Consider the following 22,006-nt stretch of genomic DNA (forward strand, 5'->3'; position numbering starts at 1 on the left):
CAAGGCCCCTGTGGCTCAGAGCAGGGGGTGGGGGGAGGGAGGAGCCACCGCAGTGGGGAGGGGCCCCATTGAGGGGGAGGCAGGGATTGAAGCAGGCTCTGAATGGGGAAAATGTGGATGCATGGGAAGGGCTTTGGTGCAGTCACAGAGTGAGCCAAGGCGCGGGGCAGGGAAACGAGCAGTGGTGGAGTTTGCTGGAGCATCTGTAGAAGCACAGGGGCAGGGAGGTGAGCCCGCCCAGGCTGTTGGGCCTCTTCCTGCAACACACCAGGGACTCAGGGCGCCCCGATCTAGACAGGCAAGGCCTTTCTGTCCCAGTACGGTCTAGGTGATCCGCCCCAGAAATAGTAGTGGGGGCCGGAGAGAGGGTCCAGTGGGCAGGGCTTACTGGCAGTACCGTGGGCTGCTGACTCAGGTTCCTTCCCTGGCACTGCATAGGGTCCCCTGAGCCCTTCCACAGTGATCCCTGAGTGCAGAGCCTGGAGGAAGCCCTGAACATGGCCAGGTATGACCTCAGAAACTCCAGCAGCAGCAAAACAGCAGGAAGAAAAAGAAAAAAAGAGAAAAAGTCAGTGCTGCTTGGGGCTGGAGCGACAGCACAGCGGGTAGGGTATTTGCCTTGCACGCGGCCAACCTGGGTTCTATTCCTCTATCCCTCTCAGAGAGCCCGGCAAGCTACCCAGAGTATCCCGCCTGCACGGCAGAGCCTGGCAAGCTATTCGTGGTATATTCAATATGCCAAAAACAGTCACAACAAGTCTCACAATGGAGACGTTACTGGTGCCTACTCGAGCAAATCAGTGAACAACGGGGATGACAGTGCTACAGTGCTACAGTGCTGCTCAGGGCTGTGGCAATGAATAAAACGGGCAAAGACTCCGGGACATGCCTGTCCCCAGGAGCTCGGATCTGCACTCTTTGTGGGGTGGGCCACAGGGGAAGTGGGACTGCCCGAGGCACGGCCAGAAGTTCTTGTTCTGGGGTGGGGAGTAGGGAAAGCTGCCATACTCGGTGCATATTCTTGGTTCTGTGCTCAGGGATCACTCCTGGGGGGGCGCTCGGGGGACCCCATGTGGGGCTGGGGATCAGCCCCGTGTTGTCTGGGGCCTGGCGAGAGCCTTACCCACTGTACTCTCTGCATCCCCACCAGTAGCTCTTCTCAAAGGAGTGTGGGCACGGGCTCTCCTCACGGGGTGCCAGCTGACAGCTCCAGAGTAGGGAAGGCCCCTGCCTGGCTTCTCACAAAGTTCAGGGTTGTTCAAAACAAACTACAGACGACAGGCGGGCCTCCTTTCAGAATACAGCAGGGATGGCAGAGCACATGGCACAAGCCCGTATTCGTTCCATTTTTTATAAATAAAGTTTAGTTGGGATGCAGCCATGTCTGCTCTTATAGGCTGCTTCTGCGCTGCAAAGGGGTTGTGTAGTTAAACAGAGGCTGGGGGCCCGCCCAGAGCCCAAACTATACACTATCTGCTCCTTGGGGGAAAATAATTGCCTGATAGTAACCCAATGCCATGCTTGGACCCTAGAGAGTTTGTGAATTAGAGTTCAAAACGAAAACATCAATAATTCGAATTTCTGGGCAAGTCCATGTAAAGAAGGATTTCATATGAGCTGATGTTATTCCATTCACACAAGTTTTGTTAGGCGTGATCTGGCTATTATGTTGCACCACAGTCTTCGGTAGCCTTGGTGTTGAAGGGACTATGCCATGTCCTATACAACGACAGAAGGGAAGAAGCCAAAGAGAGAGCAAGCAAGTGAGGTGTGGTGTGCACAGGTGGGGCTGGTGAAGGGCATTCACATGCTCGTTGGGTCCTGGGCTTCAGTCCCTGGCCCACAACGGTGCTGGTCGTGGGGAGCAGAAAGGCTGAAACCTGCGGGTCTGGCACCCCGGTCAGAGCTGCCGGCACAGGGGCCCATCCACAGGTGTGGAAGGTCAAAGAATGCTGTATTGTTCAGTTCCTTCCCCATCTCTGTGTACTTAAAGATTTATTTTCCAAGTGAAAGTTCATTTTCAGAAAGTGAACAGAATTCACCAGGTTAACTCGGAGATCGCATCATTAGAGCTGTTGTTATAATCTCCCTCTGACCCAACCCGACTCTGCCCCTTGGGGGGGTCCCCTGAACTGCACAAAAGGCGGGGGGGGATGTCTCTCCCCTTCCAGCGGGGGTGGCGGTGGTCGTGGGAGGCGGCCTCCACACCACTCTTCTAACCCGGGGTTTTGGTCCCTCCTGCACAGCAACTCCATCAAGCTGGTGAACCTGCTCTCTATCTTTATCAGCACGTGGCTGACGGCGGCCGGCTTCATCCACCTGGTGAGTGTCCTTGGAGATGCTTCCACTCCGGTGTTTCCGAAACAGTCCCCACTCTCTGAGTCATGTTATTGCCGGAAATCTCTCTCCTTCCTCTCTTTCACTTACTCTTTCCCTTTCACTCACTTTTTCCTCACTTTCCAGAAAGACACATAAGGCCCGCAGAGGAATGTAGGGAGAGGAGAGGCACCGGCTCTCTTGGTTTCTGGCCCTTTGTGACAATGTTCCACCCCCTAACTGCTCAACTTTTAGCCTTGGGGGCTTTGGGAGTGCTCATGCTGTCTGCAGTAACCCCAGAAATCCACAAGATGGCAGTATTTCCTCAGCAAACGCCTGTAAAATCTGGGGATTAGGTTGGACGTTTGACCCACATTTTAGCAAATCAATTCAGATTCCTCAGTTTCTCTCCCTCTTAATAACAACCACCACAACAGTAACAACAACAACAGCAATAATAACACCAAAACCAAGATGTTTTTGGGTGGGGAGAGGGGTCTGTAACTTGTTAACTTGTTAATTTTTTTCTTATCTAAAATCCTTTTTTTTTTTTTTTAACATTATTAGATCAAGCTGTTCTAACCTTCCCAAGGAAAACGTCCCACTTTATTTTAGGGAGCTTGGTTATTGACTGAGAAGAGTTTCATACAAACGCAAAGAGTTTTAGCAGGAGGGAGTCTCTTCAGCCCTGAGGTCTTCAGTGAAGGTGCCTGTTCTTTGCTGATCAGCCAAAGGCACAAGGCATGGAGTTACTTCCCACTTGGAATTTAAATCATCATCCTCCAAGGGAAGATTGAACAGGGGGGTGGGGGGAAGCCCTGGAGCTGACCTCTTGGTCCCCATCACCTCTTCATACGGAGGGCTCCTTGGCTGAAGTCACCCCAATTCTGCAAGGTGGGCCAACTGAGTCCAGATGTAGGGGGGTTATTTGCCTTCAACAGGCCAGTGACACCCCCAGCCCTGCCCTTACCCCCTATCTATGAATCATTTTCTGCCTTACTAGACCCTAGTGAGTCTGTGAATTAGAGTTCAAAATGAAAACATCAATAATTCTAATTTCTGGGCAAGTCCATTTATTTCATATGAGCTGATACTATTCCATCCACATGAGTTTTGTTAGGCGTGTTCTGGCTATTATGTTGCACCACAGTCTTCGGTAGCTTTGGTGTTGAAGGGACTGTGTCATGTCCTATACAACAACAGAAGGAAAGAAGCCAAAGAGAGAGCAAGCAAGTGAGGTGTGTTCATGAAACGGACACACCGAGCACACGTGTTGGGATGCAAGGGCCCTGGAAGCTTCTGCAGGGAGGGCTTTGGGGAGGGAGGGAGACGCCTCCCTGCACACAGCGCTGCCGTGGCTCCTGGCCCTGGCCCTGAGGCCTGGGGGCTCTGGAGCAGAACCAAGAACCAGCACATCCCGGGCCATGAGCTGGCGCCTGCCTCTCCGCACTTCTACGAGCAGAGCCCAGGACAGCTTTGCGTCAGTGACTGTCTGGACTCCCGGCCTGTCTCAGCCCACCGCCCATTGCCTCTCCCTGTTGTCCCACTACCCTGGCCACTAGGGAGTTCAGACATTGTGTCCATCAAAGCTGAAAATGCTCCTCATGCTGTGGCCTGGGCCCAGCCCAAAGCCCCCGTCCAACGACCTTCATGAGACGGCGGGTCAGGTGGGCGTACAAAAGCAAGTTGCTGTGTGAGCTCATTTCCCAGGCCCAGAAGAAGCCTTTCAGTGGCTCGTTCTCCACAGCCAGGAGCAGAGGCCATTTGGTTGGGGTGTAGAACCCAAAGGAGCTGGGCCCACGGGGCTGTCTGGGTCACAGGGATGCAGAGAGGTGGCATCTGAGGGCAGAGCTAGGGGTTCACCAGCAGGCAGGAGCTCACTGCACCCCAGCCATGCACAGCTGCCTCCCGTGGCACCGTCTGCTGGAGTCTGTGTGGCTGGGGGCTCAGTGGAAGGCTCGGGACGTAGGGGAGCCCGGGGTGCTGGTGTTTCCTGGTCGATGGCGGATATGACATGATGCTTTTCCTTCCCTGTGACTGTTTTAGGTGGAGAATTCTGGGGACCCGTGGGAGAACTTCCAGAACAACCAGGCTCTCACCTACTGGGAATGCGTGTATTTACTCATGGTCACCATGTCCACCGTTGGTTATGGGGATGTTTATGCAAAAACCACTCTTGGGCGCCTCTTCATGGTCTTCTTCATCCTCGGGGGACTGGTAAACATTCTTTATTGTGATGTTGAGTTTTATGGTCATGAGTATTTTCTGTTACCCGGTTCCTTAAAGCTTTGTGTCCTGGCACTGTGTTTCTGCCCTGGAAGCCAGTGATCACCTCACCCGGCAATTGGGCTGAGACTATCCAAACCCCAGGGAGATTTGGCTGCACTGTCCCAGGTATATTTGAATATATTTCCTGTAGCCCAGGTGTATTGCCCTGGAGAGGGTCAGTTATTGAGCCAGCACCACACCCAGCGGTGGTCTTATGAGAATGAGACACTTACTAAGGGGAAATGTTCCTTTGGGATCTGATTCAGTCCTGATATTCCATAGGACAGTTAGTTATTTCGCCTGACCCACTGAATGCTCTCCGTAATCAATAGTTTGCGGTTTCAAGAACTCCCCTGCCCCCATGGAGATCCTCCCCAAACTTCCAACAAACGCTGTGGCTGGGGCTCGCCCTCTTTAGTTGGGTGCCCACATGGGGGAATGGCCTGGTTCAGTGGCTCTGACCACATGGATGGAGTGTGGTTTCTGCAACAACCGGCCTCATTCGGCATGCAAAGACATAGGAGCTACCTTTCTTCCTCCTTCCCCAAACAGAAAACTTTGCTCTTTGCCTTTCTGGTTCATGCAGACCGATCATGATGGTGGTTCTGATCTTTATGTCCAAAAGGGATTTTTAGCAACACGTTGGTGGTTGCTGCATTTTGTCTTTCAAAGGCATTCTCCATTTGAGGTTAAATTTTTTATTTTTATTTTTTTGCTGTGCTGGAGTGTCAGTGGTTAAACTCCTAATTCCCACACAGCTTTCCCCCATGTACACTGCACACAGGTTTATGCCATGCATAAGTCTGTCTGTTCAGTATGCATCTGGCATACCATACATTATGAAATGTATGTGAGCATCCTGTGTCAGTGTACACCCAGCAAGCGTGCTGGGAGCACCTCCGGGGCCCCTGTAGCCACAAGCTCAATGTTTGTTGGACAAAACATGGCAGATTCGTGTTCCTCCCTGCTCTTCTTTCTTCCCATGTGATTCCTGATTTTTTTCTGAATATCCCTTGGATATTTTGATGATTTTTTAAAATAGAAAGTTTATATGTATATATATGTATGTATATATGTATGTATGTATACATACACACATATATGTACATATATGTATGTAATTTTCTTTGGGCACTTGCCTATAATTACTCCTGAAGGCACTGATGATTCCTTTGATTTTAGTGAAAAAGATCTTCCTTCAACAGTGTGCTGTGTGCATGTGTGTGTTCATGTGCGTGTTACATGCGTTTCCCCAGCATGCCTCCATTTCCCTCCTCCTTGTCAAGTAGAAGACCTGGATGTCAACTGATTTATTCCTGTCTCCCTTATTACTTTCCCAGCTGTGACTGTTACTGTTAGTTGTCTAGGTTGGCTGGTGCGTGGTCCTATTTGTTTTCAGCAGTGTTCTCCCCCGCCCCCACCTTTATTTCAGCCCTTATTTTTTAAATCCAGTAATCCAACGAACTGATAGAAACCTTCAGCCCTGACCCTTTTGTGTTCTCAGATCTTAGCACCCTTGCCCGGACAGGCCATCCCCTTTCTTTGGCTGTCTTTTTAGTCTCTCTTCTGTCTCCTATCTTCTCCTCAGGCCATGTTTGCCAGCTACGTCCCTGAAATCATAGAGTTAATAGGAAACCGCAAGAAATACGGGGGCTCCTATAGTGCGGTTAGTGGAAGAAAGTAAGTATGCCCGAGGTCTTGCTGCCTCTGCCGCAGTAGAATCCTCTCTGCATGCCATTTTTTTTTTTTTGCTCTTGTTTCTTTGTTTCATGCATGTAGGCAATGTTTGCTCGCTACGTGCCCGAAATCGCTGCTCTCATCCTGAATCGGAATAAATTCGGCGGGACTTTTAACAAACATGGAGGCAGAAAGTAAGTCGTCTGCAGCAGGAAAGACGTGATTGAGTGACTTGCCAGAGCCCCTCTGGTGGGGACAGCTGGCCCCGCCTCTCCCCTGTCCCCACTGAGGTGCTTCTGTGAGGGGCAGGTCACCTCCTGTGGCTCTGCGTGGGGTGTGATTCCAGGAGCCTGTCACTCATGGACCGTTGAGTCACTCTGCTCCCAGCCTAGAGAGAAGGAGGAGACCAATGGTGTCTTCCCCAACTGTCTTTCCGAGAAGCATGCTGGAGTTTTTCACAAAAGGACATTTATGGTGCAGAGATGGTGGGGCCATCTTTCACAAGTTGCCCCTTCACCAGCTTGTTCCCTCCACACCGTCTGCTTCAGGCGCTGCTGGCATTCTGGTTTCTCCGCTGACTGTGGGGCCGTCCAGGGGTGAGGGCGGGTTGTAATCACTACTACGTGCCATCATGCCATCCAAATGTAGCAGAGAGCCTGGATAGACAGGATCTAGATCAAGGTCACTTTGCTTCTTGGAAGGTTTTGTGGCCACCTTAGAACCCATTGTCTTCAGCTGGGGGACACTGAACTTGGCCTCCAAGGGCCTCATGAATTTTGGGGACACACAAGGACTACTGTGTTTCTGCCATGTTGAGGCATGCCAGAATTACCATGTTACCATCTTCTGGAAGAGTCTGTGTCTGCTCTCCACACTGGGAGAATGTTTCCTTCTTGGTGACTGTTTCAGTGTGTCTTAAGGTCTCCATTCCAGTGCTCCTTTATCAGTCAGACATTTGATTTCCGCGGCTGGGCCTCACCTCACTGGCCTTTATCCCCACAGTGCCTCGAGGAGAGGGAGTTCTGAGGAGGCTATAGCCTGCTCCCCTTTATTTAAAAAAAGCATTTTCTCTTGCTCCTGGCTAGGATTTTGTTGTGAGGTCCAAGCCCTGTGAGCAGGAGGAGCCTGTCTTCCATCTAGAGCTCAAATATTTGTTCCCTCTGTGCCACTCCAGAGCGAGGTACGGCAAGCTTTCCTCATCTACCTGCTTTGCAGGTCATGGAACTTCCTCTCAGGAGACCAGACCTTTCATAAGCTCCACTTCTCCCCCCATACACACACGCGCACACACACACACACACACACACACTCACACACACACACGGATTTTCAAATTATCTCTTTAAGAACCTGTTTATTAAGAGAGAATAAAATCAGGACCAGCCTTTCTCCCCATGGCCTCCTCCCTTCTGGCCAGCTGGCTACCAGCAAAGGCCTCTTCTTATACACAGTTCCAGTGTGCCCTGAGCGCAGGTGTCCAGGCCACGGCTTGGGAAATGAGGAGGTGGGAAACAAGGCTAGTTCCCTTCAGCTGCCCACAGGAACCAGTTTCCCTGGGCAGGAATGAGGGGCGCGCACGCGAGGAGACAGTTGGCCTGCTTCCTGTGGGGCCGCCCCTTCCTCCACCTCCCTGTTATGGCGCCCTCTTCCTCCTATTATCTCAGCAGCCCTGGATGAGATCAGATCCAAGCTGTTCTGATTTCTGGGCCATTGGTTGGATCCAAAAGGCCAGATAAGTCTGGAGATCCTCATTGGCTGCATATTCCACACCCAGAGGCCAACAGCTCCTCCATTTGTTTTGCCTTTAAGGTGTGGACAGGTCACCATGAGGCAGAAGGCACTGGCGGGATGGGTGCTCATTCTGGCCCTCAGCCTGCTCTCTCAGCCTGCAGCACCTCTCAGCCTTACCCCTCAAGACATCAATAAAATCAATTGTCCTGAAGTCCATGCTGAAAATGTTTCTTGATTCTCACCTTAGGTTAAACAAAAAAGTTTTTTTTTTCTTACAATAGTTTCTCTTATCCATTGTGGGTGGCCCGGTGGCTTTGAGGGACAATTGTCCCAGTGAGACTCCTTGCCTGATGCCTGGACTCATCTGATCATCTCTTTGCTGGGGCCATGCACACCCCTGTGGGCCGATGCGCATGCTACACCACTCCCAGTCTTTGCTATTTCTCCATCCCTGTCACCCTCCAGGAGGATCTCTCAGCATCTATCTCTCTCTCTCCTCCCTCTGTTTTGTTTTCACTCTTCAGGAAGATGCACACTTTGTTTTTCATGTGCTTTCTGAGTCTCCAGTGTCTGGGACCCCTCGGACCCAGGGTAGGACTGTCGTAGGCGCTGGGACTGTTCCCTTTACTTTACACATTGTTGCCTGGTTCAAAAGCTAATTACTAAGTAGTTTAAAGAAGCCCTTTGGTCACTTAGATCTTTCATCAGAAAACATAAGCTTGGGAAAGGAGCAGTAATAGGGGGCCATTAGCACCCTTTGTTTGATGTTGTTTTTTCCAGTCAGTAGAACAAGATTGATGAAATGTTATGTTTGGCCAAAATTTGAGTTTTCATTTGGAATTCAGTGTTGAGAGAATGGACTGTCAGAATCAATAAGTTTTCCTTCGCTTGGGATATGGGCATGTGGTAGTAATTAGCAGTATAAGGTCTTTAGTTGAGCAACCAAGCATGGATTCTGGCAGCAAACATAATGAGAAACTACAGTTGTTCTATTTCTAACGTCAGAAAGTTTCCAGATAAAATTAAATGCATTTGCAAAAGGAAAGCAGCTAAACTTTGTTGAAAGATAGAATTCAGGCTCTTAAAATAGCAGACTGCGCCCTGTGTTTTTGTGTAGGGCATAAATAATGTGCGTCGTACTCATGGGCATGTACACACTCTTCTCTCTCACATCTAATCCGGTGGCTGCCACAAAGTAACTAAAACATCTCCATAGTTAAGGGATTTATTTATGTGTGCATTTTTCACTCAGGATAACTCCCCCAACTATGCATTAACCTGTCAGAGGACTTGAGGTAACTCATTTCCCAGAACTGTGTTGAAATCCAAAGATTACTTAAATTATAAAAATTAAGGGGAGGCAGAGAAGTTCAGGGTTTGGGATATGTAGTCCCCAATTTCAGGATATTGAGGAGAATTAAGACTTCATTGGCATCTCACTCTCTACATGTTTGGCATAAAGCAGCTACCCCCACCAGCACCCCACATTGGCATGTGGGATTTCCCACATATATTCCCTCCTGACCTCTCACAGCACCCATTGAAGATGTGAGGACCAGTGTGTGGATCAGGTGTTATGTAATTCACCTTATTAAGATGCACTGGAGTGGGGGCTGGAATCAACAGGGTTTCAAGGATAGGACCTTAGGTATTAACTGTCAAGCATCTAACGAAGGCCAAGGCAGTCAGTTTCTTTGATTGAAGAACTGAGGACCATTAGATTCTCGGAAGTATGGAGTCACCAAGTCTTGTTCCCAAGGCCTGTCCACAGACCTTCTTTCCCTCCCGTAAGGCCAGAGCTGCTCAGAGGTGGGGGAGCAAGAGGTGAGGCTCCCTTGGCCTTTGGGATCCCAGCTTGACCTTCTTCCTCACACAGTTCCTGCCATTTCCCCCAGAGTGCTATTTGCTACTTGTGACCCTGCCCACTCCTGGCTAGTTTATGAGAACTGACAAGATCATAGTCTGAGGTCACATGGCCAACGGCCATAGGAAATAATGGGCCCCCAAGCAGAGTCCATCTGTTACACCCCCTGGTTGGGAGCAGCCAGGCTGCGAGCCTTCCAAACCTTTTTCTTTCCCAGGGCAGGCTCCCAAGTCGCCCAGGTGAGGAGATACCATGTCAGGGGTCTGGGAGCAGGTGTGATGGGATCCTGAATGCTAGGGGACAAAGGGAGTCAAAGGGATGGAGGAAAGAGCAAGGGCAGGACAGTGAGTGTGACACACTTGGAGAGAAGGAGGACCCAGCTGCATGAAGCTGCCCACTCCCTTCTGCTGGCGGGAAGAAGGGTAGTCCAGAAAACATGGGTGAAACTGGCATCTTTGGCTTCTCTTTGAATTCCCTACAGAGATGCCCGCAGGCACCACTTATGGTCAGTCAGCGTAGAGTATGTAGAGTAGCTCATACTTCCAGAATGAGGAGTGAAGACAGCCCTCCTTTGATAGTGGCACTGCCTTCCCGCCCGTAATGATCCGCACACACCTTGCTTGCTCGTTATTCCTCGCCTTCATGTGGGAGACATTTCCATCCTCTCCATTTGCAGCAGTGGAGGTGATGGGAGGAGAGAGATTGGCAGGCTTGCCTGACAGCACACAACTAGTAAGAGGCCAGTCTGGAATTCGAGTTTGGGATTCTCTGCTCCCCTGAGCCATGCTGCCATTCCTGATCTCTCTCAGCTCTGACGTGATTGATTGTACTGTGTTGCTTTCTTCATGTATGTCTGGCCATAAGTGGTGCCAGGATGCTGTGGGCGTCTCTGAGAGCCAGTACCCCTGCTGGGCCTGCTTCCTCTTTCTGCTTGCCTCTGGCCTCTAAGGATTCTCACTCCAGGGATGAGAAGTGGGAAGGATAAAACCATTTCTCCCTGAACTTTTCTCATTGGGTTTGACTACAAAACACATTTGCCTCTTGGACCCGTAGCAATGAAGGGCTTTCGGGGATGGCTAGTTTGGGTATTGCCTCAGTGAAATGAGTGCCTTCTGCTTAGATTTCAATAATTTTAACCTTTTCTTGGCTCCATCTTTTCTGGAGTGTTTATTTCCTAGGTAACTCATCGCGGTAGATTGAGGTTACCCGCCAGTCTTGGCCTCCCTCGTGGGCAGAGCCAGCTCCTATTTAGAGAGCACAGTCTCTGCCCTCGCAGACAGTACCACCCTCTCCCTCCCACCTCATTATCTCCCACCCTCATGGGTCTGTCTGCAGTACAGTTCAGAGACCTGTCAGTGAGAACAGGAGAAGCAGATCCCTTTCTGGAAAGATCTGCAAAGTACACTCTCTGGGTTCGTATCATATTTTTGGTGTCAGAAGATTAACTCTCCGGAGTCTGGAGGGAGGTAGAATATTCTGTCTTCAACACAGGTGTGGCCTTGTTGTTTCAAGAAGGAGTCTTAAAGCCAGAGGTAGCGAGAGTGGTATCATTCTTATCCTTGGGGAGAAGGGGGGAAAGAAACTAGCTTTATATATTATTTGCTTTAACCAAGAGCATCATATCTTAAAGATACTCCATAATTTAGAACAAAATGTCAAGATTGAGAGCCCTGGGAACACAGGCATCAGCCTCACCACCCGTCCCTGGCCTCTGTTCATTCATTCAGACCCAGACTGTCCTGAGCATCTCTGTGCTTGCCTCTGTGGGTGCTGAGCTTGGTAGGCAAGAGGATACAGCCCAGGAAAAAGGTGGCAGCTAAAAATTGCCAAATATGAATTTTGATGCATGGACTGGAGCAATAGTATGGACTGGAGCGATAGCACAGCGGGTAGGGTATTTGCCTTGCATGAGGCAGACCCAGGTTCGATTCCTCATCCCTCTCGAAAAGCCTGGCAAGCTACTAAGATTATCCCACCCATACAGCAGAGCCTGGAAATCTACTCGTGGTGTATTCAATATGCTAAAAACAGTAACAACAAGTCTCACAATGGAGATGTTACTGGTGCCCGCTCGAGCAAATCGATGAACAATGGGATGACAGTGCTGCAAAAATGAAATTGCAGAAGCAAAACTTAAGAATCTGTTATAAAGCCAAAAAAGGCTTCATTCAGATGCCCCCAGAAGTGACACTTCAGAGGAGGGGATGTTTCAGATTGTTCAGCAATTTCACCCACTAGCATGGGGGAACTGAATTCTTTGAGATTTAAAGTTCAAATTGTGTAATAGCCCAACAGGCTTTTATAAGTACCTGCTTTGCAAGGGGGAGGCCTGGGTTGAATCCTTACTGAGCCTGGAGCAAGGATGGGAATAGCCCCCTGAACATGCTGGGTGGTGTGGCCCCAGAATTAAGGTTCTGGGTCTTGACTCCCTTGTACAAACCATAGGTCTTCCTCCTTGCAGAGCAGTGCCCATCCCTGATGAAGAGAGGGCATCCTGGCTCTTGTCCCTGGTTCCTTCTTCAGAAACAGCCTCTTCAACTTCCTTCCCCTCTCACTCCCGCCTTTCCTCCTCCATCCCTCCTTTCATCCTCTCTCTCTTCCTCTCTTCTTACCTCTCTCCTCCCTCTTTGCCTTCTTCTGTCCTTTTAAAAAACTAAGTGTCACTACCAGTGATGCTAATAGAGACAGGGACATTGCTGGGACCATCCGCTATGAAGGACACTCTACCTGGCCTGACCCTTCAATGATCAAATCTGATGGTGTGGACCCACCCCCGGCAGAGCTGGCTGGGTGTGGGGTGAGCAAGAGGTTCCGCACACCCAGCCAAGAGCCCCGAACGTGCTGGATATCCGCTCGGCCATTGATGTTCTCTCTGTCCCCCTGCCCTTTCCAAGGCCAGTTGCCTCATTCTTGACTGTCTTGTGTCCACATGAAATTTCACTCAGCTTTCAGTTTCTCTGGTTCTAGACCCTTTTCTTTTAAAGAATTAGAATTTTAAATCATCAGTGATGGGAGAGCATGGATTATTGCTGTACAAAGACTGACTGCCCCTCTTTTGACCCCCAACCACCCCCACCATCACTAGGAAAGTGAAGCATCTTGGGCCATGTCTTCACCTTCATGGCTCCCACTCGTGAACTTGGACTGTGAGGTGCCATCCCTGCAGGTAGCGGAGCTCTCCACACCCCTGCCAGTGCCCAGTCTGTCTGTGGCGGCACAGTCTATTATCTGGCCAACAAAGTAAGCTCAGACTCAGGGCTCATTTCTGTGTCCCCTTATTTCCCTGAGGTGACAGTCTTCCTCTGTAGCCATTCCCAGGCTGCCCTTCCTGAGAGGGCCCAGCCTAGTTCTGAGGAGAAGTGGTTCTCTGAGGGTGTGGTGCTGGACTGAGGCCACAGCCCTCTTCCTTCCTGCTTACAGATGGCTCAGGCACCACTTTGCCTTCTTTTTCCACAGCCCGTGAGGTGGATATATGAGGCGAGGTGAGCCCCTCTGAGGGATGTGCCCCATGAGACTTCATTCACGGTTGCTGTCTCTCAGACATCACCATGCTTGATGTGGGACTGTGGTGCTGCGTGTCTCAGTCTTCCCCACCACAAGTTGGTCTTGGCCTGTTAGCCTTCGCGTGGCGGGGCCCGTACAAGCCCCAGCCCAGACTCCCATCAATGTCTTCAGATTCCTGGATTTTAAAAGCCATAAATTAGCAAATCATCAACATATCACTAGGAAGGATCATCTGGTAGCGATTCCAGTCAGAAGGAAACACAGACCCCAATAACTGATCTTCACAAAGATATGAAGAACTGTAGACAGACAGATACAGTAAATAGGGAGACAAACAGATAATTCGAGTTGACAGACCATCTTGAGCTGATTAGGCATTCTGCTTTGATTAGCATTAAACATTTGGGGGAGGGAGGAACAAAACTGAGATTGCCCCCAATGCTTTGTAAAACTGACCCATTGACTACTTCTGAAGTGCAGTTCCGAGGGGCAGATACCAAAGGCAAGTGTCATTAGATGCTGTGTTATCTGGTAGAATGTGCCAGGTCTTCCTTTTCAGGGAGGGCAGTATTGGTGGTGTGGAAGCAGATCTCTGCATCTGTTTGGGATGCTTACAGTCACTTCTCTAGCTCCTCTCAAACTTGAAGCTCTATTTAAAGAGACTTGGATGAATATTAAGTCAGTTTCCTGATCATGCTAATGGAACAGAGTCTCGCTGTCTCCCACCTCACTTTGCTGCTGTCTCTTTTCCCTTTCACACACTTATCAAAATGTTCCAGCTATTGTTCAGAAAACAAGAATAGAAATACAGGTGGGAGATGAACTATGTACCTACAAATATAAGTCATATTCAAGCTTAGACTTTTGCTCTCAATATTCTCTCTTCCATTAAAGAAACCACACACCCCAGAATTACAAATATGACTAATTATAATCCCTGAGGATTCTTTCTGTTTAGCCTCGTCTGTGATTGGCTAGGCCTTTGCTGGGTGGAATCAGAATTTAGAGGACAAAGGCAGCCATCTGAGACTAACTTGCATTGTGTTTTCTGTCTCTCTGCTCTGTCATTCATTCTGAACTAAGTCTTTCCAGAGCTATGCAAAGCAGTGCCTTTTAGATTTGGGGTTCACCCCCCTAGTCCTGTCATCAGACATTGAAAACCAACCAAGAAACTTTCTAACTAGCCAATGCCAGCATCTCCTTGACCTGCAGATCTGTTGAGACTGATGCAGTATGAAAAGTCATGAAAAAAATCTGTAGCTCTCAAGCTCTCCACATGTAGTAGTGAACTGTAGAATAATAGCTTGATTCTACCCTCAGAACCACAGGAAATGTTCCTCATGTAGATACCAACCCAGTCAAAGCATCTTTTCACTTTTCATGCCTTCTAAGAACTCATGGAGAATGTTGAGAGATATGTGCATGCAGACATCTGGGAGAAATTGGTTTACCTTAGTCACCAATGTCAATGAGTACCTTAGGCTGAGGGATAGTACATAGGGAAAGGCACTTGCCCTGCAAGCATCCAATCTGCATTTAATCCCCTGAGTGGTCCTCCAAGAACCCCATCAGGAGGGATTCCTGAGCACAGAGGCATAATAAGCCCTGAGAACTGCTGGGTGTGACCCACAAACAAAAACAGAAGAAAACGCAAATGCCTCAAAGACAACAAATTTAAGAACCTGCCCCCTCCTCTGACTTGTCAATAATGACTTCAGCCTCTGCCATGTGCCCTACAAGGTGCAGTGGTTATTTGAGGAAGAAGAAATGATGATTCTTGCTCTGCTAGCACTTGCCTGGGACTGTGCCCTATCAGAGCCATCTAAGAAGCCAGCAGTAGTTACACAGATACTGGATCATGAAGAAGTGTTCTAGTGAAATGCACGTTTGGCAGAAGTTTTTTTTTTTTTTTCAGTAAAATCACAAAAGCATAGCATTTGTGAAGACTATAATTATTTCAGAGGCTCCTAAATGTATTTGCTAATTCACACTGTTGTATCAATCCATTGAGAGAGTTTAGGGTGAAAGTAATAGCAGAGTGTTCTCTGTACCAAAAACCCCCATCTGGATCTAATGGGGTGGAAAAGGGGTGCAGAGACTCAAGAAGGGGGTGAGGACTGCAGCAGTCTCCGGACTCCCACTCCTTTCTGTCCCCACACAAGCCCTCTGTATCTTTTCTAACTCAGCAAACCCTAGAACCTGAGTTTTCTTACCTTCCTGGCCCGGGGAGCAGATGCTGCCTGCTGAGAATCACGAGACCCCTCTGGGGTGGCTGGGGTCACTATCTGCACGTAAGAAGTACCTCTTTTGTACAGAAAGTTCTGGTCTGGTCAGGGCATTCCAGAATTCTCTGTGGTGACCTGTCATTTGCCCTTTGACCTTGGGAATGTGCAAGACTGCGGTGCCTTTGCTGCCCTGCGGGTCTCTTTTTTACTGAACCTTCTGCCCCATTTAGGGAAATGGCAACACAGCCCATCCCCTCCTGAGCCACTCTTTGCCAGCTGGATAAAATGATTACTTTATTCCCTCCCTCACTAGGAGGGAGAAGACATTTCCTTCCTTTGTAATTACAAAGCATGAGATGGGGCCACAGTAGGGAATTGCCTTATCTCTGTGCTCCCCATGTTTTTAGTGGGCTTGCTTTTGTGCTTTTCCTTGAACAGGAAATGGTTGTAGCCAGAATCTGGGGGTGTGTGGCCAATAACAATCACAACTGTTTCATGTTCCCTTTTTGCCCTTTTCTTCATGCAGTGTTCTCTGAAATGTAAAACAAGCAGTAAGTAGATCCTGGCAACCAAATCAGTCAACGATCTAATGGGCTTGCGTTGACACCCTTTGTCCAGTTTCTTACACACTATGGTAACATAAGGGGTCCAAGCCAAATATGCTTTGCCAACTGGTCCATTAACCAATAGATTGTTCTTGACAGTCCAGCAAGTTGGGGCTGTGTGCAAAAGGGTCTGCATAGCCTGAAATTCACTTTTTGTGGTTAATCTGATTTCTCTGCTTGAAAGTCAGTTCTTTGGGCTGGACCCTTGAGTGTAGATGGGAGCAGGAAGGCAGGAACTGGATTAGCCTTCTTCCTTTTGGGCAGTTGGGCCATGTGCCTTAAGTGAAGACTTAAGTCACAGTCTCCCTGAAGTTTAGGATCCAAAGCCACATCACAAAGCAACCAGAATGCTTTTAAAGAGTTGAGGCCTCGGCTTCAGAGGTTGTCCTGCCAGAAGGACACTTGTCTTGCATCAGCCCCACCCAGATGTCATCCCTGACACTGCATATGGTTCCCTGAACCCTGCCAGGAGTCATTCCTAAGTGCTGAGCCAGAAGTAAACCCTGAGCACCATCAGGAGGATGCTTACACCCCTCCCTGTCCCCCCCCAAAAGTCAGTACCACCATCTACACCAATTTTAGTTACTGTGTGAGCATAACTTTCCATGGTCAGTGAATGTCAGGTGTCTGGATCCAGGTGCTGGTGAGGCAGAGCTGAGCAGAGCCTGGTCTCCAGTGCTTAGCGTGGACCTTGCTTTGCTTTACATTTCCTTGATTTGACAAACTGTACAGCTTCAGTTGGTGGGGTGGAAAGATATGCAGGAACTAAGGAGCATCATATGCAACTGACCTCTTGTTTGATCCCTGGCATTACATATGGGGTCATTCCTGAGCACAGAGCCAGGAATAGCCCTGAGCACCACTGGGTGTAGCCCACACTCCAAATAACATTAATAAAAGAGTAGAACTTGGATTCAGGTTTCTGCTTTCACTCAGCCTTTGATGTCCTAAGCCCCCTAGCCTGGCTGACCAGACACAGAATCATGAAACTATAGTTGTATAGTTTCTTACAGGATGAAGTAGGGTAGAAAGCCCCGACTCTTTCTCAGTCTCACCTTACAAATGGGAAAATGTGGGGGAGTTATATGGATTCTTAATAGTTGAAGTTCAACCCAGGAAGACCTGGGCAAATTCTTGGTCCTGGCCACGGTGTGATTACAAAATGTCTTGCAGCTCGCCATCCCTACCCCATCCCACTCCTGCTTTCGGTATGATAACATGCTGCTGATTTCTCTAACAAATACTCCTCAAAATTCATTCCCATCGCATCAGAGGCTACCAGTGGAGGAGTTGTTGGGAGAGGGGGAAGGGGGAGCAGGAAAGCATGATTAGAAGGCTCAGCAGAAAGACAGAAGAGATCCCAGCATATGTATTTGATATAAATATTATAGTTTTACAGAGACATCTAGATCAATATATGCCACATTTCATCTACCTCTTTGACAAAGTGAGCACAATGTATTCAGGGAAAGCTGTATAGGATTTTCAATTTACTCAGGATGATTTATTGTGACAGGATAGCTATGGGTTTTTTAAGTTCTTTATACTTGTTCCAGTAAAAATGGATATAGTATCTTTAAAAATAAACAGCCCAGAGCTGTGTGTTTTACATTGTCTTGCTAGAGAAAAAGCTCTGCTAAAGAGATCTAAGACCTCCCTGCCCTTTGGGGACCTGAGGCTGTCAGATTAGCCTCAGTCTTCTCTCTTTAGCTTCTTGCAGGGGTTGGGGGAGAGCAAATAGGGAACTGAATTAGGAAGTGATTGCAGACGTCTAGACAAGACTTGGTGATGGTGTGAGCCAGGGTGTAGCAGAGAGTTGGGCCCTGTGGGAAGATGCATCAGACGGCCTGTCTGGGCCTCTGGTCTAGAGTGACAGGCCCCAGGTCCCCCAGAACCCAGTCTGCGTCCCCACCCAACCTCCCCATGGCACCAGCAAGCAGGTTCTGTGTTTGTGTGGCATCACACCGAGGGGCAGGTCTGCCCATGCTTTGTTACTGGTAGGTCTGTGAGGGTGCTCCCAAGCAACGTTCAGGAGGTCTGGGGGACACTTGCAGTGACGCTCAATCAGCAGGGCCAGGTGCTTGTTGTGTGGGGCATGTACCTGCATGTGGGAAGGAATTATCTCTGCCCTGTGTCAGTTTCTCCATTTTCAAAGGTCACCTTTTCAAAGGTCACCAAATCGCAGAAAAACTCTCTGAGACCTTTCAAGAGTGTGTAGATTTCCACCCTCACTGCATTCAGCCTCAGTGAATCTCTAGGTGCCTCATTCCCTAGAGTCTTGAAAATCTCTGTGTGGCACCCCCTCCCTCCAGCCCTCCCTCTGTCCCTGCTCCCCTCCCTCTGTCCCTGCTCCCATTCTCACCCCCTCCCTGCTCCCCTCTCCCTCCTTCTTCCTATTCCCCTCCCTCCTCCCCTCCCCTCTCCCTGCTCCCCTTCCCCCTCCCTGCTCCCTTCCCCTTGCTTCCTTCCCTCTCCTTCTCCCTACTCCGCTACCCCTCCCTCTTCCCCTTCCCCCATCCCTGCTCCCCTCCCTCCTACTCTGCCCCTCCCTTCTTCCCTCCCCTTCTTTCAGGTCCCCTCCCCCTCCCTCTTCCCCTTCCCCTCTCCCTGCTCCCCTTCCCCCCTTCCCTACCCCTCTCCCTACTTCTTTTCCTCCTCCCTCCTCTCCCATCTCCTCTCCCTCCTCCCCTCCCACTCTCTCCTCCCCTCTCCTTCTCTCTCTTCCCCTTCTGTCCTCCTTCTTCACTTCCCATCTCCCTCTTCTCTTTCCCCTCTCCCTCCTTCTCTTCCTCTCTCCCTCCTCCTTTCCTTCTCTTCCTCCTCCTCTTATACCACCAGTCATAGGCCAGGGCTCCTAGGTTGTTTTCAGAAATGAGCTCTGAAGGTGGGCTTCCAACTCAGCTGGCTCATTCTGGGTGCCCTGGAATATCCTTAGGAGATTAAAGGAACAGAGGAGAAAGTCACGGGTTTCATCCTAAAGGTAGGTAGGTTAAGAATGGAAGAAGACCATCAATATACATAGTATCCATGAAATAAGCAATTTGCGGTGTGCTGGTGAGATCTAATAGTTATGGTAGGCAAGCATTCTACTATTAAACAAATTGGAGGGTTACTCACAGCAGTGTTTGGGGGTTGTTCCCAGCAGTGACAGGGAGCCATGCAGTGTCAGAGATGAAACCTAGGCCTCCCACCTTCAAACCTGCGCTCCTCCTTCTGAGCTGTCTCTCTGGCTTTCAAGAATTTTTAAAAAATTTATTGAGTGAGCCAAACTCAACCATTTGATGACTTGGATTCTGGAATACTCCCAGGATTCCCACACTTTGTTTATGGACCCTCACCCCAACTAGGCATGCTTGCCAGGAGGGAGGAGTAAGTATTTTCCACAGAATGCCATCTACTATAATTTTGTCCTTGCAAATTCTTTCTCAGGAGCCTGAAGTGATAGTGTACTGGGTGGGGCACCTGCCTTGCATATGGCCAACCTGGGTTTGATCCCAGGTATCCATATGGTCTCAGGGCCTTGCCAAGAGTGATCCCTGAGCAGAAATCCAGGAGAGGTGAGCCCTGAGTGCAGTCAGGTGTGGCCCCAAAACTAAAAATAAGAGAAAAGAAAATGCTTCTTCAAGCATGTGAGATGAATTTTTGCACTCAAGCATTAACATTTATCCCAAGAAGGAGATATTCACAGAACTGGACAGAATTTTGAAGAGCAAAGAGTCTGCCTGTAATTAATTTGAGTTTGTTGACCATCTTCACAAATAGGGTGGCCAGGACCTCTTAGAAATCAATCATTAAGATTGCCAGTCATCTAAAAATGTTCAACCCCCCCAGAGCCAGAGGTGACAACAGCTTGAACTACCCTTCCTAGCACAATGTTCCCATTGTAAGTGAATCTTTGAGATTATCCTTGTTGTGTAAAATATGTTTGTGCCATTTTCAGCCCTTCTATTTGCCAAATTGCATGGCATTAGTTTACCAGGTGGGTTAGTTACTCCAGTCACTCAGCTCTGGCTTGAGGCCTCTGATTTGTCCACCAGGTACATAATCTAGTGATGCTGAAATACTGTCATGTCTTTGACTTTTTGGGTTTTTGTTTCTGGGTCACATCTGGCTGTGCTCAATGGCTTACTGGCTCTGCACTCAGGGTTCACTCCTAGTGGGCCTTAGGAGTCGTGTGAATGCTGGGGATTGAATCCAGATTGGCAGCATCTGACCCAACAGTGTCATGTCTTAGGTTTATCTCTGTCCTCCTTTGTGCCCAGATGGAACCTCTTTTCTAGTCCATTGACACTCCTATGAGGTCTCCCCCTCCACTTCTCTTTGTGTCCCAGAGAACCTCTTGGTGTCCATGCCCTACCTGACATGAAGGAGCATAAGTTGAAATACACAAGCCTCTTCTCTCTCATTTCATCATCTACATCTTAGGATTCATTTGGGCAAATCTCTTGCTATATGACTTATAGTAACTGAGGAAATTGAGGGTCAGAGAGGCTTTCTGAAAAGATGAAGGCGGTAGGTAGGAACACAGATTTCTTTTTTTTTTTTTTTTGCTTTTTGGGTCACACCTGGCGATGCACAGGGGTCACTCTTGGATCTGCACTCAGGAATTACCCCTGGCGGTGCTCATGGGACCATATGGGATGCTGGGAATCGAACCGAACCCAGGTTGGCCGCATGCAAGGAAAATGCCCTACCCACTGTGCTATCGCTCCAGCCCCTAGGAACACAGATTTCTTAAGGATTGGGTGAAACTTGTAGGGATCATAGAGCATATTAAATCTGTCCTATACTGATTTACTGAAGATAGCCATGAATCTTCCTATTTCATAAATGCATACACTATTGCCCCCTCATATATATTCTCTAATTAAACAAATTCTCCAGGAAACCTCCCTAATCAAGTGTCTTCTTCTGCTTCTCATAGAATCTGACCTGGTACTTGTGAAATGCTAAATTGGTACTTTGCCTTAAACCATTTAGTTTTTCTGTGCTGTATGAACATGGGGCTCTCAAAGTATGAACCTCACATGGATTTGTAGTTGTCATGGGACCCAACAGATAAAATTTTGGAATAGAGTATTATTGGCATTCTACAAATCATGTATCATGAACAGCCATTGCTCTGCTGCTAAAGAGGGCCCCTGTTCTCCATGTTAGAGCATTTTGAACTTTATTTTCAGTCATTGCAGATGCAAGAAATGAGGCTTCTTGTCTCCTAATAATATTCTTTTCAAAACTGCTGCCACTAGATTTTCAAAAGTCCTACAAATGTTTACGGGAAAAAAAATTTTGCCTTTGATGCTCTATCCCTGTGCTCCTGGAGGGAGCACATTCACTGCCCTAGATGTGGGCTGGGAGGAGCTGATACCCTCATGCAGATGCTGAGTTAGAGAGTCAGCTTCTCCCCATCCATCAATCCTAACTGCATTCAAACATTTTCAATATGTGGGCTCCTTGATAGCTTTCACTGTATGGAAAACAAAATGGAGGGAAATGATTATTGGCACGAAGGGGGGAAGCCGTAAATCTTCAGATCAGATATAGGACAGATTGGAACAATATGGGTTCTCCAAGGTTGCCATGATAATGTACCTAATAACTCTCCTTGGGCAAAAAGGCAATCTGCTTTCAATCAATCTCGCCTTTCTGAGCAAAAATACCAATTATGTTGAAGGAAGATTTTTTTCTTCCCTTTTGATAAAGACGGCTCTCCACCCCAGAAATCATGCTGTAGCTAAAAGATATATATTTTCAATTGTCTAGAATGGTATTGGACAGCTAGCACCAAATGAGAAAAGTCAATCCTTTTTTTTTCC

The 22,006-nt window shown here is 48.6% G+C and overlaps 1 protein-coding gene across 21 annotated transcripts in view; it reads left to right on the forward strand.

The window, feature by feature from the left end:
* Positions 1 to 22,006, forward strand: part of KCNMA1 (potassium calcium-activated channel subfamily M alpha 1) — a 767,652-nt gene that overhangs the window by 488,776 nt on the left and 256,870 nt on the right. For all 21 annotated transcript variants that reach the window (XM_055131433.1, XM_055131423.1, XM_055131426.1 and 18 more), the window contains 3 exons: positions 2,247 to 2,322; positions 4,363 to 4,533; positions 6,173 to 6,264. In XM_055131433.1, coding sequence (XP_054987408.1) covers positions 2,247 to 2,322; positions 4,363 to 4,533; positions 6,173 to 6,264 — 339 coding nt within the window. The remainder of the gene's footprint in view (positions 1 to 2,246; positions 2,323 to 4,362; positions 4,534 to 6,172; positions 6,265 to 22,006) is intronic.

This window comes from Sorex araneus, chromosome 3 (assembly GCF_027595985.1).
Source record: "Sorex araneus isolate mSorAra2 chromosome 3, mSorAra2.pri, whole genome shotgun sequence".
Lineage (NCBI taxonomy): Eukaryota > Metazoa > Chordata > Mammalia > Eulipotyphla > Soricidae > Sorex > Sorex araneus.